At 32.1% G+C, this 21,421-nt stretch overlaps 1 protein-coding gene across 1 annotated transcript; it reads right to left on the reverse strand.

The window, feature by feature from the left end:
• Positions 1 to 19,090: 19,090 nt before the first annotated feature.
• On the reverse strand, positions 19,091 to 19,990 carry LOC105785481 (uncharacterized). Its single transcript, XM_012611585.2, has one exon. It carries the CDS (start codon positions 19,988 to 19,990, stop codon positions 19,091 to 19,093), a length of 900 nt encoding a protein of 299 aa, XP_012467039.1.
• Positions 19,991 to 21,421: the final 1,431 nt, after the last annotated feature.

The following is a 21,421-nucleotide window of genomic DNA, read 5'->3' on the forward strand; positions in this document are numbered from 1 at the left end:
GAATGTTATTAAGCATGTTGATATAAATTGAGTTTAATTAAAGTAATTGTCCTAATTTATTTATCTCGTAATTGTTGCAAATTGTGTTTAATTTTACTAAAATCTATTTCACTCATATAGTTGCATACTTAGGATAATTTGCATTAGGGATCATTGCATTGAGTCTAATATATTTTAATCACCACTTCTCAACTATATTGTGTTTTTATTTACCAAATTGTTAATATAATTTTACAAATTAAGTGACTTAGCACAAATACAATCCTTGTGGAGACGATAACTCAGTACTTACTTATTACTTGATAACGACTGTGTACACATGCACAAACCTACGCATTACAGTATTCCTTTCAGGACTACGTGACATAATGTTTAATCCTCACTACAAATCTCACCAATTCTTTAAAAAAGAAATAAATTTGTGCACTCCGCTCGTGTTTACATTCATGATTGGATTTTATCACTTTAATAATCTCTCCTCTCTTGCATTTTACCACTTCTTTTCGTTTCTCGAAGTTCTTTGGTGACTACCTTAGGCCTAGCAGCAAGTCTTGGTAAAGTCGGCTTCAAAGGGATGTAAAGGTAGAATTCGATGTTGGGTAACAAGGTAGTCTTGAAAGAAAAAAAAAACAAGATTAATGGGAGTGTGGCTGAAAACGTTTTGGGTAAGAAAATTTCAAATTCGGGAAATAACACTTCTCAAGCTAGTGTTCTTTTTGTTTCTAACTTGCAAATCTGAAACTCCCCTTTTTATAATTTTCAATTTTGTATTTGCAACAGACTTATATTTTTTTCTCGAAGACTTTTTTTTATAATCTTCAACCCCGAGAGTAGTAAACGATAATGCTTACTTAATTTTTTACTAGCTCTAATACCAAATAACGCGATCTCGTATTCATTGGTTGAATTGAATCGCTTGTTTCCCGATCATAAAATTAAGTAGTAAAGGGTTCGTTTAACAAAAGGGATGTTCTTAAAGATAGATAGGTTTTACAAAGAAAAATATGGAAAGTTGATATGTTTGATGGATGGGTGGATGGACGTTGAACTTAACAACTAAAGAATGAACCAATATTAAAGAATAAAGACCCAATTCTTAAATGATCTCTTAAGGTGAAAATGGTAGAAGGATAGAACCGTGACCCACTATCTATTGAAGATAGGAACCAGTCAGTATAGGTAGAACGCCACACTCGTTGGAGTGATAAGTTTAAGAAAATAAACAAAATGACGCCACCTAGACGAGCTAGATAAGTCAATTTGTGTCACAAGAGAACAAGGAGAGTTTAACAACTCACAAATAGTTTATAGTTCATAAAATGATCAAAATTTCTTGCTACAAGTTACAAGTCAACTACTTATAGGCTGCTAAGTGATCAATCGAATAGACAAGATACAATCAAATGATTCTATTGATTCAGCTAATTAATTCCTTGAAGAATTCGAGATATGATAGTTTCCATCAGCATTGACAATTGAAGTTCCCAAGTAGTCAATTCAATAGACTTAGGAGTTGAGCTGAATAAGCAAGGAGCTTGATCGGTCAAGAGTATTTATGAGCTTAAGTAAATGCCTCCTTGGTTCACCGAATGTTAATGCAGCTTTTGAATGCATCTTGTGGCGTCTGAAATGTCCTTGGTGTGAACATATGTACTTGGATGGTCCCTTGGGTGTGAACATCAGGAGTTGGACAGTCCCTTGGGTGTGAACAAAATAGTTAGTTGATCAGTTCAAGTGCGGCTTAATTGTTGCCATGAGTTTTCATGAATAGTCACTTGGAAGAGTGTACCCAGCAGCTCCAGTATACATGAATGGTCGGGTACATGTTCCTTCATAAATGAGCTCTAATGAATCTGAAATTATGCATGTATTTCCAGCTGCCTATGTGATAAACCTGAAAAAAATTAAAGACTCGATGAAATGAAGTATTAAGACAAACTAAAAACATAATTTAATTTGTATTAAGCTAAGACACAATTAAAATGTCTGACTTAAGACCAAATATAAAGACATATATTAATGATATCCAAACTAATACTTAATGAAAGACAAGAATTAATAATGTTTGAATTAGCTAACTAAAATTGAAATTGGTTTGAAGCAAGTTGCATGGAGCGCATGCCGAGCATTCCCACACTCAATCAATGAATGCGGCCACATCTTCTCCCCAAACATGATCAACGAGGCCCGAGATAGCTTCTTTGAATTTCTTGGCTCAAGCACGAGAGATTGGCCCCGTTGGCAACTTGATTGGTTCACAAGCAGATTTGGTTGAATCCTTGGACGAGATCGTATCAGTTTTTTAAGCTTACTATGTTGTTTTCTTAATGTTTTTGTGGTTATTTGGTTAGTTTTGAAGCTTAGATATGTTAATGGACTAGTTTGTATAGTAAAAGTTGTTGGTTGTGAAATTAGGGACTAAAATTCAATAAGTTCAAAATATGTGTGAATATTATGATTTTTTTTTGTTCTATAAGATTGTTGGAGGACTTAATTGAGACTAATTTCGAAATTGAAGCTCAAATATAAAGTTATATTAGTTTCAGATTTATGGACTAAATCATGATAATTACAAATTTTGGAGATTTGTTGTATAATAAAAAATTAACTATTCTATGTTGTTATATATATATATTTGGATTGGTTAATTAAATCAAATTTTACTTTAGATCAAGAATTTCAACAATTGGAGGACGTACGAGGAAAAGAAAAATTATCGACTAGTCCTTGATAGTTAAATCGCTACGGTTTCGGCAGGTAAGTTTATACAGTATAGTTTAAATTATTTATGCTCATGTATTATATTTTATTTATTAGTATTGATTGATGGTGAATCAAGAATTTTTATATAATTTCTGAAAAATCCCGATAAAATTAGTAAAAATCTCATATACGAGGTTATGAGTTCTTGCCCAAGTTCTGAGCTCCTGCATGTGTTACGGACTCGAGAATACAGTTTTAAGTTCTGACCTCCAGTATATGTTGCAGATTCGAGAACACCGGAATATTAAGTCTTGGCCAAGCTATTCATTGTGTAGGTTTAACCCTAATGGGTAACCATGCACTATTATTTCCGCCTATATACAGAGTTCTTTTACGAAGTTTCATCAGGTAGAATTGTCACTGAAGTTCTGGAGGTATGCCATTTGAAATTGGCTAAGTGACGAAGATGTTTTGGTGATGAGATCTAGCTTGGTTGATGGACATGAAATTGATTATGGTATTTCATGTGATTGAATTAAGTCTTATTTATTATTGATGTAATTTAAATTTTGATAGGTATATTTTTTTTCATTGTGATAATATATGTGTTAAGGAATTGAGGTAAGTGAATGTTTATATTGTATAAGCTTACTATGTATTTTATATACTTACTTATGTTAATACATTTTTGTAGATTTTGGACATCCAGAACGTGTCAATCGGATCAATGAGAAGCTCACACCTATTTTTCACTTGATTCAATAGACTTTTGAAGTTTGAAAGTTGGTTACTTGTGGCATGTATATAGGATGTTTACTTTGCAAGTTCATGATCATGTTTTGTTACTTTGGTTGTGAAAAAGATTATAAATAACCTTGATTTATTAAGTGCTCGGTACCTATTTGATACTTAGTAAGTTGATGATGTTTTCCAAGATTTGAATGGCATTATGTGTATGTTTATGTAACACCCCTTACCCAAAACCGTTGCCGAAGTCGAGCACGAGGCAATACCTGACTTAACTTACTGGTTCGGAGCATAAAAAAATTTGCTTTTAAAAAAAATTAATTTGCTCACATTAATTCAATATGTCCCAAAAAGGACCCTTGAGACCTTAAAACATGCAATGGAAACGGTTTGGGTCTAAATCGGAAACATTAAAAATTTTCTGAATACTTAAACAAATCAAAATAATTTATTTCACTACTCACAATAAAACTGTCCACTTGTGTAATAGTCACTAATTTAATTATAACTCAAGTTACAAAACTCAAAATTTATATCTACAAATTTTCCCTAAAACTAGGCTCATATATCTTCTCATCATAAAATTTCCAAAATTTTTAGGTTATCCAAATAGTACAGTTTATTCGTTACAGTCTCCCTTGTTTCACTGTCTGATGGTTCTGACCTCTATTCACTAAAAATCAATTATCTCATTATACAGGATTCATATGGTGCTTCTTCTTGTTTCTATTGAAAATACTCACTAAGGAATCTAGAAATATAAATTATGACTCATAATTCTTTCTGTACAATTTTTAATGATTTTCTAAATTCAGAACAGGGGACTTCAATAACCATTCTGACCCTATCTCACTAAAATTCAAATATCTCATAATATATAACTCCTTTCCCTACAAGTTTCTTTCATATGAAAATAGACTCGATAAGATTTAATTTTATATCTCATTCACTCTCTAATTCTATTTCTACTATCCTTGGTGATTTTTCAAAATCACATCAATGCTGCTGTCCAAAATCTGTTCCATTGCAAATTATTACTCTTTTATAATTTCTTTGTATTAACTATCATTTAGGCATACATAACACCAAAATATGTTCTTAATTAGCCATTTTAATAGCTAATCATTATTGAGTATTTACATGCTATTCATTAGCCATATCATAAGGAAACACACAGAAAATGATTAAGTCCCAATACATGCCATAACTTAATCATTCGAATCATAAAATACCAAGATGATCTGTTGATAGTGTGAAACGATCTCCGACGCCCTTACGATCCCTGAATTAGCTTGGCGATGATACTATAAAAAATAGAAAATAAAGGGAGTAAGTGTATAGCTTAGTAAGTTTACAAGCAAATAAATAACAACATTTATCATAAATAATTATACTCATAAATCATCATCAGGTATCATGGTCTTTGCTTCTTCTTTACTTACTCTCTTATTTGTTTACTTACTTGCTTACTTAAATAACTCCTGACTATAACTTCTCCTCCCTTATTGAAATTTCTTTCTCAACTAATAATTGAAATATTATTAACCCTTATAACTCACCTGAACCTATTTATTATGCTTTTACATAAACTTTCATGTAACATAGTCTACTTGATGGCCCATTGAACCACTTGGAATACTAAGGATACTTTGGTCTCCTGTCTGATAATAACATGCCAAAGCCATGTCCTAGATATTGTCTTACATGGGATGTTTCCTGTACTGCCAATGCCGTATCCTAGATATGGTCTTACATGGGAGTTCTCATATCGGTGCCAACGCCATGTCCCAGACATGGTCTTACGTGGGACCTCTCATAACCCCAATCATGTGAATGCCATGTCCCAGACATGGTCTTACATGGGATCTCATCCCCTAGTGTCATGACATTTGTATCAGATACATTCCTAATGTTTCAACAGGACTTTTTAACACTAATTCTCTATCATCTCATACTTGAGTCAACATTAAATAATTTCATGAAATAAATACATAATTGCTGGAAAATTAACATCATTAAAAATAATTATTGAAATATTGCATTTATTTACCGTAAACTTACCTTGGTACAAAATACGATCAATTCTAGCAACTTAGTCCTCAACCTTTTTCTTTCCCCGGTCTAACTCCAGATTTCATTCCTCTTGATCTATAATAGCAAATTTAGCTTATTTAATACTCACATTCATCAAAATAATCCTTAACTCGAACTTTGGCAAAATTATGATCTTGCCCCTAAATTTTTGCATATTTACACTTTTTCCCCAAAGCTTGGGAATTAAACTTCATCCCTTATTCTTTTGTTTTATGACATGCTGAACATCTTTCCCTTCTATGGCAACATTAAATTCCCACTCTAACATTTACTTATGAACATTAGGTATTTTTACCAATTATGTCGTTTTACTCGTTTTCGCTTAAAATCGCCAAGTAAAAGTTGTTTAACATAATTTCAAGCTTTATATTCTACCATAAAAAATTAAAATAAAACATTTCACCTATGGGTATTTTTCCAAATATAAACCCTAACATGATTTAATGGTAGAATAAGCTAAATCGAGCTACGAAGACTCCAAAAACGTAAAAAAAACATTAAAAACGGGGATTGGGTGCACTTACTATGAGCTTGAGAAAATGAAAAAAACCCTAGCTATGGTGTCCTTGAAGTTTTGGCCCTATGGAAGAAGATGAGCACATTTTGCCATCTTTTTCCCTTTTAATTCTTTTTATTACCAAATGACTAAAATGCCCTTCATTAAAACTTTAGTTATTTTTATCTACGCATGCCCATTTTTGTCCATGAAAATCTAATGGTCTAATTACCATTTGAGGACCTCTACTTCAATTATGTACTTTAATTAAATCATTTATCATCTAAAACTCATATTTACCCACTTTTGCAATTAAACCCTAACATGCAATTCAGACATGCAATCGATGAAATATCTTATCGGTATTCTAAGACATGCATCCAATCAATCGGTAAATCACAAAATTAATCACAATAAACTTTTCTATCTCAGATTCGTGGTTTCGCAACCACTGTTCCATTTAGGCCCTATTTCGGGATGTTACATTTCTCCCCCCTTTAGGGATTTTCGTCCTCTAAAATCTTACCTGTGAAGAGATTTGGGTATTGTTTTCGCATAGCCTCTTCGGGCTCCCATGTAGCCTCGTCTACCCCTTGCCTATTCCATAATACTTTCACAAGTGCAATACTTTTGTTCCATAGTTACATGGCCTCTCGAGCTACAATCTTTACCGGTTGTTCACCGTAAGTCATATCTACCTCTGTCTGAAAAATCACATGTGACGGATCTGAACGATAACGGCATAACATAGACACATGGAATACATCATGAATCTTCTATAACTCAATCGGCAAAGCTAACCGATATGCTAAGGGCCCAATTCTTTTAGTCACCTCGAACGGTCTAATAAAACGTGGACTTAGTTTGCCTTTCTTGCCAAATCTAAGAATTTTCTTCCGCGAGGATACTTTCAAAATACCCTGTTACCAACCTAAAACTCAATCTCTTTTCTTTTCAAATTTGCATAGGATTTCTGTCTATCTGAAGCTGCTTTAAAGCAATCTCTAATGACTTTTACTTTCTCTTCTGTTTCTTTGACTAGATCAACCCTGTAAATCAAATTTTCCTTACAAGTGATGTCTCCAGATCTTCAACGTAAATACAATTGTAGCTAGATCTAAATCGTGCGTCGGGCAGTTTTTCTCATGTGGCTTTAACTGTCTGAAAGCATATGCTATTACTTTACCTTTCTGCATAAGTACACAGCCCAATCTATTCAATGATGCATCACTGTAAATAACAAATTCTTTACCCGATTCTGGCTGTACTAAAACAGGAGCTTCAGTTAACAATGCCTTTAACTTGTCAAAACTATGCTGACACTTCTCAGTCCATTCAAACTTGACATCTTTCTGCAACAACCTTGTCAATGGGGTAGCTATCATGGAAAATCCCTTTACAAATCGTCTGTAATAACAAGCTAATCCAAGAAAACTTCTAACATCTGACACATTTTTGGGTGGTTTCCACTCAAAAATTGCTGAAATTTTACTCGGATCAACTTTAATACCATCACCTGAGACAATGTGTCCAAGAAATCCGGCTTCTCAAAGCCAAAACTCACTTTTGCTAAACTTGGCATACAACTGATTATCTCCCAAAATCTGTAAAACTGTTCTCAAATGTTCGGCATGTTTAATCTCATTAGGAGAGTAAATTAGAATATCATCAATAAAAATAACTACAAACTTGTGCAAGTACGATCGAAAGATTCGGTTCATTAAATCCATGAATATGACAACTTAGTCCTCAACCTTTTTCTTTCCTCGGTCTAACTTCGGATTACGTTCCTCTTGATCTATAATAGAAAATTTAGCTTATTTAATACTCACATTCATTAAAACAGTCATTGACTCGAACTTTGGCAAAATTACGATCTTGCCCCTAAATTTTGCAAATTTACACTTTTGCCCCAAAGCTCGGGAATTAAACTTCATCCCTCATTCTTATGTTTTATGACATGTTGAACATCTTTCCCTTCTATGGCAACATTAAATTCCCACTCTAACATTTACTTATGAACATTAGGTATTCTTACCGATTATGTCGTTTTACTCGTTTTCACTTAAAATCGCCTAGCAAAAGTTATTTAACATAATTTAAAGCTTCATATTCTACCATAAAACATCAAAATAAACACATTTCACCTATGGGTATTTTTCCAAATATAAACCCTAACATGATTTAATGGTAGAATAAGATAAATCGAGCTACGAAGACTCAAAAAACGTAAAAAAAATATTAAAAAACGGGGCTTGGATGCACTTACTATGAGCTTGAGAAAATGAAAAACCCTAGCTATGGTGTCCTTGAAGTTTCGACCCTATGGAAGAAGATGAGCACATTTTGCCATCTTTTTCCCTTTTAATTCTTTTTATTACCAAATGACGAAAATGCCCTTCATTAAAACTTTAGTTATTTTTATCTATGCATACCCATTTTTGTCCATGAAAATCTAATGGTCTAATTACCATTTAAGGACCTCTACTTCAATTATGTACTTCAATTAAATCCTTTATCATCTAAAACTCATATTTACCCACTTTTGCAATTAAACCCTAATATGCAATTCAGACATGCAATCGATGAAATTTCTTATCAGTATTCTAACACATGCATCCAATCAATCGGTAAATCATAAAAATTAATCACAATAAACTTTTCTATCTCAGATTCATGGTTTCGTAACCACCGTTCCATTTCAGCCCTATTTCGAGATGTTACAGTTTAGGTATTAGCATGACTTGATAATTAATTTTTGTAATTGTTAATGTTTGGAATGATTGGCTTGAATGGTATGAAATGTTTATAGGCATGGTTGAATGAAATATGCTTAAATTGTGAAAATATGTCCTCATGTTTTAGGTCACTTATTGAACTTTTCTTGTTGATATCTTAGTTAAGGAAATTATGATTGTTTGAATTTGTTTAAACATGAAAAATCTTGGCATATAGTTGTTATTTCATAAATGAATTGTGATGCCAATTGTAACATATTGGTCATGCACTTAGATTGAGTGAATTAAGGTGAATTTCGTATGTTTTGGTGTCTTATATCATGTTGTTCAAGGGTCTAATCCATTGGCTTGTGGCTTAAGGGATCATTGGTCAAATTTGGCTTATTGTTAAAGGTATTTTAGGCACACACAGCCTATGGCATAGTTTGCCTCACGGTCGTGTGCCATACACGACGAGCGCAGGCCACAGTCGTGTCGTATGTTGAATTTAGGTGCACGGGCATGTGGCTTTGCGCCACACTACCATTATCTATCATTTCAAATTGAGACTCGATATTTATCTCTAGATTTTAGGGTAAGTTACATGAAGCCCTAGGCACAAAACTGAATTCAGTACAACATTTCATCCTCAAAGTGACGAACAATCAAACCGGTGATTCAGATACTTGAAGACATGTTGCGATGTTGTATTATTGAATTTGAAGACAGCTGGGAGAAATTTTTATCGTTAGTTGAGTTTTCATATAATAACAACTATTAGTCAAGTATCAAAATGGCACCATATGAAGCTCTATATGTTCGTAAGTGCAAAACTATACTTTGTTGGTCAGAGTTGAGTGATAGAAAATTGTCAAGGACAAATTTGATTTGTAAAATCAAAGAACAAGTCTGAGCTATATGAGATTGTTTGAAAACTGTTTTAGATCGATAAAAATCTTATGCTGATTTAAAAATAAAATATATTAAATTTCATATCGATGATAAAGTATTTTTGAAATTTTCACCCTAGAAGAGAGTCTTGCTTTTCGACAGAAAAGGGAAACTCGATTCGAGATTTATAGGGTCGTATGAAATTTTAGAAAGGGTTCGTCTGGTGGCCTATCGATTAGCTTTGCCCCCAAAACTCGAAAGGATTCATAATGTCTTTCACGTATCTATACTACATCCTTATAAATCTTATACTTTTCACATAATATCTCCCGACAAAATAGAGTTACAACCTAATTTGATGTATAGTGAAGAATGAGTAAAAATTCTAGCTTGGGAAGTAAAAGAATTACGAAAAATATTAGTATATTTAGTAAAGGTATTATGGCATCGTCATGGTATGGAAGAGGCTACGTGGAAGCCGGGAGGAACCACGACATCATAGTACCCTAACATTTTCTTAGGTAAAAATTTCGATGACGAAATTTCTAAAGTGGGAGAGTTGTAATAGCTATTTTTTTAGTGGTGTCGAAAATGGTGGTTTCAGAATCCCACTTCCGATACTCAAGTCTATAAATATTAATATTTAATATTTACGTGAGGTTAGTATTAACGTTTATTAAATTTTGGTCCCTTACTTTTTTCAAATTGGTAGTTAATTAAGGTACAAGTGCTAAATTGTAAAAGTTTATCGCTATAGATTTTTACATAGTTGAAGGAAAAAAAGAGCAATTGAACCATTTTTAATGTGAAAAACGGTAGTGGATGACAATTAGCATCCACAAAATTTGTTAATTATGCTTAAAGATTGTTTAATTAAGATTTTATTAATTAATTAAGATTAATTAATTTAATTATAAGTATAAAAGACAAAAAATTAAAGAAAAAATAAACCATTTTCATTAATCTTCTTCTCTATCACTGAAACAAGAAAGAAAAATAGGGTTTCAAGAAATTCAACTTTCGGTCCCTCAAATTTGTAAGATTTAAAGTTCTTTTCTTATATTTTTTATGTTTTTGAGGTCGTGGGAGCTTGATTTAATTAGCCCATATGCCAATTTGCAAAATTGTTAAAGTTTCTAAAAGTTTTCATTGATTCTTTCTTGAAGAAATTGGTATTAAATTGTTAAATTTTAAGCTTAGAAGTGAAAAAAGACTAGATTATAAAGTTTAATTGCTAGTTTTTGAACATATGGACTAAAGTGTATAGATTTCTAATTTAATGTGAATTTTTGTATTTTTTATAGTAGAGGGTCCTAAAAGGATGTAATTGAGATTAGTTTCGAAATTAAAGCTCAAATTTAAAAGTTATAGCAATTTCGGTTTTATGGACTACATTAAATAAAATACAAAACTTTAGCGGCATTCGACAAGTGAAATTGAACTAATCCATTCATATCATGGACTATTATAAACTATTTGGAATTGATAGATTAAATGCAATTGTTGTATAAATCAGAAATTGAATGAAACCGAGAATAGTCGAGGAAAAGGCAAAATTATCGATTAGTCCTTACAATTTCAACTTGTTTTTTGATTTGACCAGATGAGTTCATATGGTATAAATGTGTTTAAGTTCTTTTGTATTTTACTTGTGATTATATATGTGTTTGGTGGTGAATTGGTATAAAGGTGGGATTTGGACTAAATTGTAAATAAATTTATATATGTGGTGAAAATGCTCGGATGAACTTAATAAAGGTCTTGTGCACACTGATATGGATTGATTTCTGAGATCCAACATTCTTTGTGGACTTAAAGATACATGTGACACAAGTTTAGCCTGGACTGGTAACATGATGTCTTTTTAAAGGTTTAGCCTGGATGGGTAACCTGACATGTATACTTACAGCTTGGTCAAACAATTTTGAGAAAGAATGATACGAAACGTGTGCGAAACATGATCGTAGCTTTTCTAAGTTGTGAATTTAACCTAGATCTCTAGATGAATGTGAACTGAAACGAGAAACAATGAAAACAGATTAGTTGTCACAAAAGAGAGTCAAACGGAATTAAAACAAAAGAAAGACGAACCAGCTGGTAAAGAGTCCAATAGAGAATGAATTAGGGTTTCTTGGATGGAAAGAAACTGTCGTTGGACCTCAAGAAAATGCCCCAACTAGATCTGGAAAAATAAAACACAAAATAGATTTGTTAGAAGTGATTTTAAAGACAACAGCAAATTATTTTGTGCAAGAATGTTTGAAACAGCAAGAAAGATTAAAACTCCTAATTTTGATGTGTTACTTGATGGAACAAGATAGGGGAACGTCTCTCTTGAAGAAATTTTAACCTAGAATGAAAATCAATAAAATCAGTAAGCCAAAACAACAATAACTAAATTAAAATAAACAAGAACCGATAAATTAAGGCTAGAAAAGAGAAAATGACATCCTAAGAAGCCTTGGAAACATTAAGAATCCACAAATCCTTTCAATGGCTCTAATTCCCCCTCCAAGAAAAAGATCTTGGCAAGAAAAAACCTGAAGATGATTCCCACAACCTTAAAGATGTTAAAACAGCTTCTAAAAGAAACTCAAGAACAATTCTTGAAGAAAAACTCAAAGAGAATTATTATTAATTTTTAAAAAAAACAAAAATCATTTGTTCATCTGTAAGGGTGGACGTCCATGCTACTTATAGGCCCCCAAAATAAGTTTTCCTAACCCTAATGGAATAACTAACATGAAAACTAATCAAATAAAACAAAATAATTCTAAGTATGGACTTTTAATGGGAATTAGGCCAAAGGAATTAAACGGGCTCCTTGGGCTGAATTCTTACATGATGATCCACCTATTGAAATAAAATTGGACCTATAGTTAAATATTTTGCAATTTGGCCGCTATGATAATTTGACCAGATATTCAGTTAAATTACTTTCCAACTTTAGGATAGGCTTGTAGGCATCCTAACGAGCCATTTTTTCAAGAACTTGGTCTTGTGATCCGTTTGCCCTCAAATTTGGCTCGTTCAAGCTCGTACGTAAAATTCAATGCGCCTTGGCTGCAAAATTTGATTTCATGGACCAAGATTTCCAAGATTTGAAATCTTGATTTTCTTGATTCTTGAAATAGTCTGAAACATCAAAATTGGACAAAGATTCGGTTTCTTGGTTTTCTTGAAAACAAGAAAGTGAATCTTGATTTTCTTTTTTAGTCGTGCGCGTATCTAAGGCCTTGGTAACAAAGTCTTGGATGGTCTCATTTAATGTTGCTCGGATATGCTTGGCCTTCAACCTCGTTATTGGGCCTTGAGAAAATTTGAGCCCATCACATTCATGAGCTTGATTTTGGGCCTTGCGACTTATATAAAATTTGATGTGTCATTAAAGGTTTAGCCTGGAAGGTAACCTAACACAAATATATTTAGCTCGGAAGAGCAACTAGTGTGATTTAGTATTTGTGTATCCAAGTTCGTTTATTAAGTTTCATCGGGCAAAATAGATGATATGAAATGAAAAATTAAAATGATATAGAATGAATCCGGTATTCAAATGATGAATTTGTGAATGTTGTAAACATAAAGTCTATAGTATATGTATATATATGATTACCTTACTCTCGATTGGAATAAGAGTTAAACTTGCTAGCTATAGTGACATGAATGGTATGATAGATACATGTTTATACTTGATTTGATGTTTTTAAAACTCACCTTATTAATTTTGTAACATGTTATGTTTAGTCAAATTATGCCAACATTTTGGTAACTTATTGTATTTTGATTTTTTATCAATGTAAGTTTTTTATTTGTTACCTATGAATTTACTAAGCATTTAAAATGCTTACCTTATTATCTTCCTTGTCTCTTTAGATTGCTAACTTGCGAAACGTGTCTATTGGATCGTCAAGAAGCTCACACTATCCCGTTATTGATTCGGTAGCCTTTCAATCATTTTAAACCTCGATTTTCTGACATGTATATAGGTGTTAAGCACTTGTTGGATCTTAAATGATAGTTTAGTTTCAAACATTTCCAATGCTTGATTTTAGCAATGTAAATGTTTAGTTAAAAATTATATGATTTTGTAAATGGTTTGGTATGAGTATGAAACATTTGGAAACATTTGGAATGGCTTTTATGAATGTAAATTGACATATTTTAAGAAGCTTTGAGCTAAGTAAATGTTTGATACTTTCTAAATTGATTGGTTTTAATGTCATGGTAATGGAATATATGTTTAATGGTTGAATTGGTAGTATAGTTGGTGTAAAGATGATTGTGAATGTTTATACATGTTTTGGTATGTGTTTGGAATGATTATTGTGTAGGTAAAGTCGTGCAAATATGCACCAAATGTGAGGTTTGAAAGGTAGACATGAAATAGGTACCAAATGGCCTAAACTTTACCAAAAAACATTGTTCATGTCCCGACGAGCAATCTTCCTCGTCGTAACGTTGGCTGACAGTATGTAATCTCGCAACGTCGAGTGGCCTGACACCGTGAAATGATAAATTGTTTGGTGACGTCATGACGTGGAGGAAGTGACGTCATGACATTGAACATGAAATTTTAAAACTTTACAATTTGGTCCTATTTCATGCTCAAGTAAACAAAAAAAGCTTAAGATCGATTAAGACTTGGATTTGACTGTGTATCATAATGTAAATGTGTTTAACATATAATTGTATGTTTGAATAATTATGTTACTGTATAATTGACTGTAGTTGCTCTGGAAATTAATGTAGCATCCTGTAGCTCGGACCCGATGATCGGGTTGGACGATAGGTGTTACAAAAAGTAAGTATGATTTTATGAAACATGGTTTGTAATATCTGGATGGATTGAATCATGTGTATAGTATGTTAATTGTAGATTAATGATATTTTGAGACAAATAAATGTGATGCGATAAAACAATGTATATGGTACGGAAATGCAAATGTGATCGAACATATGGTATGACAAATGAATAAGAACTATTATAGGTATGATAATGCATATAAGTATAAATGTTGCCCATGTGACCTTAGTAAAAGACTAGGATACATTGGCATGTAAATAGGGTCATATACGTGCTTGTATAGATTATAATAAGATTCTCGGGTTATTTAACTAGATCTAGCCTTGTTGTTGATTCTCAGGTAATATGTAACATAGGTTTAACCTAGACAGGTAACCTGATGTAATTGTAGCTCAGACGAGCAACTTAGTTCACCTGTGTATCTGAGTCTATTTTACTAGGGTTCCATCGGGAGATATATATTTTAATTGAAATTTGGATACTTGAAAATGCATTGAAATGAATATTGTGTAAATGGTGCAAACTATAGATTGATTATAGAATGTGGTATTGAAATGAGTTATGTGAAATTGGTATGATATTTTGACTTGGTAAATGAGATAAAAATGAAATAGTTAATGCTATGGAATCAATTGTGCATATATATGTGTGGATAAATTGAAAACGAGCCTTGGGACCGAATGAATGTGAATGAGTCTATTGACTTGAGATAAGGATTTGAATCATAAGTTAAAAAGGTAAATTATGTTGATTTAATATAGAATTAGTAAGCTTGATGTTAAGTTATATCAATGTATGTTTGATTCATTATTAGTATTGAATATGAATGTAGTATAAGGATTGGAAATTAAAAAGTAAATGAAGTTTTTCATGTATGTTACAATGTTGAATAAGTTGCCTTGGTATTGTGATAAGTATGCTTACATGTATTGAAAGATTATGGAAATAATTTGGCATTTTATAACATGAATTGGTTGGACATTGAGTACATATATGCATGTATTTGTCTTGAGCATATTACTAATGTTTATGCTATATTATCTTGAATCATGAAAGTACTATTGAGCGTTATCGCTCGATGCACTGTTTGTTTATTCAATGTGCATGTACCTAAAGATACTTGGTCTATTGTTAGAAATAGTCAAAATGGTTGTATATAATTTGTGAATATGTGAAATTAGTTTGTTTAGTCATGTATGGAAATGATGTTAATGACTTGATAACTATGTTTTGACCATGTTTTTAATTTTGTGAAATGGTTGATTAAGGCCTTGAGGCCAACTAATGTTGAGTATGCTAGGTTGAATCAAAGGTAAAATGGAAACTTAGTGGACTATTTGGAAAGTCGCGACTTCACACCCTGAATGTCACAACATCAACCCTCCTCGTCGCGAAGTCTCTTGTTTAAGGTCGTGACGTCGGCTCTGTTTTACTTTGAAAACTTTTCACTTTGGTCCACAAGTTGGGAAGTTTAGCACCTGTCTTCAAAAGCTGTGACAGCAAGCCCTAGAAGTCGTGACATCCATTTGAGATGTTTTGAAAAATTTACAGTTTAGTCCTTATCCCGCCCCAAGATGGTATTGAGCTTTTGTAAGCTTGTATTTGACTCGAAAATTCTTATATAACATGTTTTATGCATGAAAGGCTTGTATTTGGATGTTTATTGTCAAATATTGAATATAATTTATCGTAGTTGCTCCAGTAACGAATGTGACATCTTGTTGCTCAAACCCAATGATCAAGTCGAGTATGGGGTGTTACAGAATCTAATGATAAAGGTAAGTAAAATCAATCCTTAAAGAGTAGCATTGAAAAGGGTATTGGAATGAGATTTTTAGATGGAAGGTGTTATTTAGGACTCTTACCTTGAAAGGAGACTAGCTTGTGAGAATTATAATCCTAATATTTACCCAATTCAATGAACTTAGGAATTTGTAAATGGGTTAGGGATGAGGCTAAGAATGTGAGGGCTAAGAGAATGATATTAAAAGAAAAAAAGTACGAGTATAGGTATTTCATAGAATTACTTAATAAGAAGGGTAGTGAGAGATAAGAGTATAGGTATTTCGTAGAATTACTTAATAAGAAGAGTAGTGAGAGATAAGAGTATAGGTATTTTGTAGAATTACTTAATAAGAAGGGTAGTGAGGGAGTTGTAGATGGGAATTTGGGTTAGGATTATTGTGTCCTTATTTAAGTAATTTCATCATATCTAACAAATTACTGAAATGATCAAACTAGTTATTCATAGAAATAAACAAATGTCATTCATTATCTATAAGCTAAACCGTTCTTAATGGGTTTTTCTAAAGTAAAAGATCATCACTTTTATTAATCAACATTAATAGCATTATACATAACTTGACGATACAAACTATCATCTAAATCAAAATAACCTTACTATTACTATCTTTTCCCAACCTTGCAAGTACATGGGCTACTCTATTTGCCAATCTGTGGACAAACAAGAAATACATACACAATCAAAGTTATCTATCACTGATTTTATATCACCCAATGTGCTACCCAAGTAAGAGAAATTAGGCTCATCCCGTTGGATCTTTGAAATGATTCCAATTGCATCTATCTCTATAATAACAACCCTTATGCCTTTGTCGTGGGCCTACTCCAGGGCATGTCTACTGGCCATAACTTAGTCCTCAATGGTTTTTGCAAGTAAAGCAAAATGTAGAAGAAAATATTGGCTTCTTAATTACCTAAAATTTAACTAATATTAAGTTATATTATATGGATAGATTATAATGCGAGAAGACAACTTACATTAGTAAGTAATCTAAATTGCCCATAGTCCGCAGATTTAGGTTGAGCAAATGACTTAATAGAGGACTATTCTGTCGTTTATAAGTCCAATTTGGGAGATAGTTTGTCTTGGCTATTGGAGCTGGATTAACTCCCAAAAATAGAGACATATATGTAATTATTTGAGCTGACAATACATTAGACAGGACCCAAGTTGAATTTATTGTAGATCTGTTTATAGATTAATTCACTTGTGACATTCATGGTATGACTTACCTAAATCTTGAGTAAGTGAATGACCATGTGCATGTAACTCATGTGCTTTGAGATATTGAAAACTTGTGCTCACATGATAGTGGACCAAAAGTTGGTATGTTAGTTTTGACATGAACACTTGTCTGGAATCGTAAACGATTGAACAATGAGAAATAGTTCATGAGTTATTTTTCGTAATAAATGCATTTTCTTAAGAGGACAAGAGATGATTGGTAAATTAATTTAATTTTTTTGAATTGTTATTTATTTGTATGAAATTAAATAATTGATTCAAAGTGAGAATTAAATTAATTAGTCATTGTATTTATAATTAGGAAAGTAAATTAAATTTAGGCGTAGATTCTATTACGATAAAGTCGTCATAATTTTAATAGAATTATATTTGGGTTTTGTAAATAATTCAATCGAATTGATTAATTAAATAAATAAAATAAAATAATTATTTATGGAGAAAAAATTAAGTATTGGGTTGGATAATTATTTGAGTTTATTTTTTATGTGTATCAAAATTAGAAAGTAAAAAAAATTAGACTCAATACAAAACTGCCCAGCTAGCCCACAAGAGGACTAATTGTTGCGGTACAAGTATTCCCCAATACTTTTTGTTGGCTTTAAGGTGCCATAGTTCGAGTGGGACTCACTTTTTATTGAGTAATTATTATGTTGGGTAAACTACAGGGATAGTCACTCAACTATCAGAAATTTTCATTTTAGGTACTCAAAATAATAATAAAAAGTTGCAATTTAAGCACCCACGTTACATAGTTCAGTCATTTTGGTTACTCCTATTAAAATCACAAACGACAAGTTGACGTGACAGTTAAAAAATCGGTATAATAATAAATTTAGCCCTCAACTTTTATATATTATATCGATTAAGCCATAATTTTAAAAAATTAACCCTCAGAATTTACAAATGGTCTCAATTTTTTGTAGGGGTTAGAACTTCCCATCCATTGTCCCATTACTAAGTAAACATTGAGGGCTAAATTTGTTAATTTTTTTATATTTAGAATCAAATTAATAGACTGTGTAAACATTAGAGGCTAATTTTGTTACTAGACCAATAAAAAAATCCTACATCAATCGAGTTACTAAATATTTAATTTCAAAAGTTTAGGGACAATAAAAAATTAATAGTTGGGTGACGAAAATAGAATGGAAGGCATAGTTGGGTGATCGTTTATAATTTACCCATAAAAATAACTTTTAGTATTTTTCATGTCATAATTTAATAGAAAATTTAACTGAGGGACTAATTTACAGATTTTGAAATGTATAAAGGTTAATTTACCTTTTTTTTTTAAGAGAAGGGCTGAAATGCTATCCATCCGTAAGTATAAGTGATTCCTAGTATATACAACACTTAAATTCCAAATAGCATAGTTTAATTATAAAAGAAAGAGATAGACATTGAAGTAGTTCCATTTACAATTCAATCTCTACAACTCTAAAATTTAATTTCCTCCACTCCCAAGTTAAGCATGTAAATTTCTTATAAACAGAAGATTAACATCTTCTTCGATATTTCAAAATCTAATAACACCCCCAAAAAAAAAATACTTTAGATATATTAATAAAAAAACCAATCTAATTAATAACTTAGTCAAGATTCTTACAAGCACATATCAATAATGAGAATTCACCTCTTTCTTGATGTTCTCCAAATTTGGCGTTTTTTTCTTCTAACCAAAGCCTGCTATCTAATCCACTCCTTGTCCTAAACATGAAAACAGCACACTTTGATGTTCGGTTAAAGAGCCAATCATGCAAATCCCACATCATATCTATCAATAATCCATCCAAAAAGATCACTTGATTCCCTCTGAAATTCCACCTCAATCTCTTCACTTGAAACACCTTCTTTTTATCAATGGTGACACACAATTCAGGGTTTCTCCAAACCTTTTGTTTTTCTTCATATTCTTCATTGCATTTGATTAAAATTTCATGAACCAATCCTTCCTCACAAAATTGAGCCTTGGTTGAAAAAACACTAGTGGTGCCTATGAAAACTTCAGTCCTTGAAACCAATGAAAAATTGGATGTTGCCTTTTCCTCATTGTTGGTATGAATTATATCCCCAAGAGATAGACAAAGTTGGGAGTCAACTAAAACAAAAAGTGAAAACCTGGTGCTTGGTTCGGGTCCATTCATATACTGAGCATTGGAAACATCCCAAAAGACTTCAATCTCTGAATTGCAAGCTTTGAAGGTTTTGCTGCCTTTGTTCTTTGAAAGATGGTGGGAATTGGGATCGAATTTCGATGGGGTTTCGCCAACCGCGATTGTTAGGCCTCGGCCTAGGAGATTGTTGCACCATGTGAGGGCGATGAGGAGGTTTCTTTGAGAGGAGATTTTAGCTTTGTATATACATTTTACAGTGGTTGGAGTTGAAGGGGTAAAGCTGGGGGTGAGACAAGGTTGATTTGATGGCCTTGAACAATAAGAATCCGACACTTTGATAGCATGTTCATTGTAACAAGATGCTATGCTCCTCATTGTAAGAGAAAATCCCAGAAAGAAATTGGAAATTTTAGGCCTTTCCCCCCCTCTTCTATTGGAATAAATGCTGGTGAGACAGAGGCTTAAAGAAAGACGCCTTTTAACTCTTCCTTCCCTCAGCCACAAGAAAAGTGACTCATTGTTTAGTTACTCTTCCTTGTCAATGGCTTTTAAAAGAAACATTTTGCAATAAAAGCAAGTAAACGGGACTTTAAAATTATTCTAATTAAACCTTTGAGCCTTTGGGTGTTTACTGCCAGTTTAGATCTGTCATGAAATATATGTTACACGTGAAATAATTTTTACATGGCATTGACAATTTAGATTTAAAATGTTATAAAATATATAGCACTAAAATTTTAATTTTCTTAAATTTTAATCATACAATTTATTTTTGAATAACTTAATTTTAAGTTTTTCATACAATATATACTCGAATGTTTAAACTTTGATACATGTATTTTAAATATATTCCAAATTGAAATAATATTTAACAATGAATAAGTTGACAAAATAATCTTATTGATATGATAATAGTATTTTGAGAGCTATTTTAAATTTATATCCATTTGTAAATATTTAATACAATTAATCTTTAAAATATTAATTACTCTTAGAAGGATTGTTTATTTGGAAACTTTTTAACGGAATTTTCTCCTTAAAAGAATTGGAAGATGGAAGGTGGAAGAAATTGCTATTCTCTGTGTTATCCCATGTGGACTGTTTTCTTTTTTTAATTAATTGCTAGTGGAAAATGGAATTAAAATGTAAAAAAGAAAACAAAAAAACTGAAATCCATGTCCCTAGGTGAAGCCAGGAGTGTTCATTAAATACGATTCTTCTTTAACCTTATAAATTTTGCTTTCAATGAAAATTAAAGGGCAAACGTCATTTACTTTTTTGTTCTTTAGCTCCATGTGCCTCTTGATTAGAATAATTAAGAATCTAATTAAATTAACATCAATTAAACTTTTGACCTTGATCCCACGATAAAAATATATAACTTTAAATTCTTAATAAATAAACTGAATATAATATACGATAAAAATGATGAGAATAATAATAACCAAGTTGAAGTTGAAGCCGTAAGGTAAAACAAAAGGAATTTGATGAACACATGGGATTGAGGGTTTACTGGGAATGCAATTGGGCCTCAATTGATGATAGTGATATTCTTTTGGTCCTACAAAATTAAAATCTGTCTTCAGATTCACCTACTAACAGCTAAAGAGTAAAGGCAACGATGGGTGAAGTTATCCCATTTACTCCCGCACCTATCAGTTACGGAATATATCTCTACAACTGTTATTAATTTGTTGTTAAATTGCAATATAGCTCCCCATTTAATGATTACATATGCTAACCGTTTTTATCATGGTACTGAATTCTGTTTCGGTACTGTTTGTACCGGTCGGAACGTTTCATTTT

The sequence above is a fragment of the Gossypium raimondii genome, chromosome 1 (assembly GCF_025698545.1).
Source record: "Gossypium raimondii isolate GPD5lz chromosome 1, ASM2569854v1, whole genome shotgun sequence".
NCBI lineage: Eukaryota > Viridiplantae > Streptophyta > Magnoliopsida > Malvales > Malvaceae > Gossypium > Gossypium raimondii.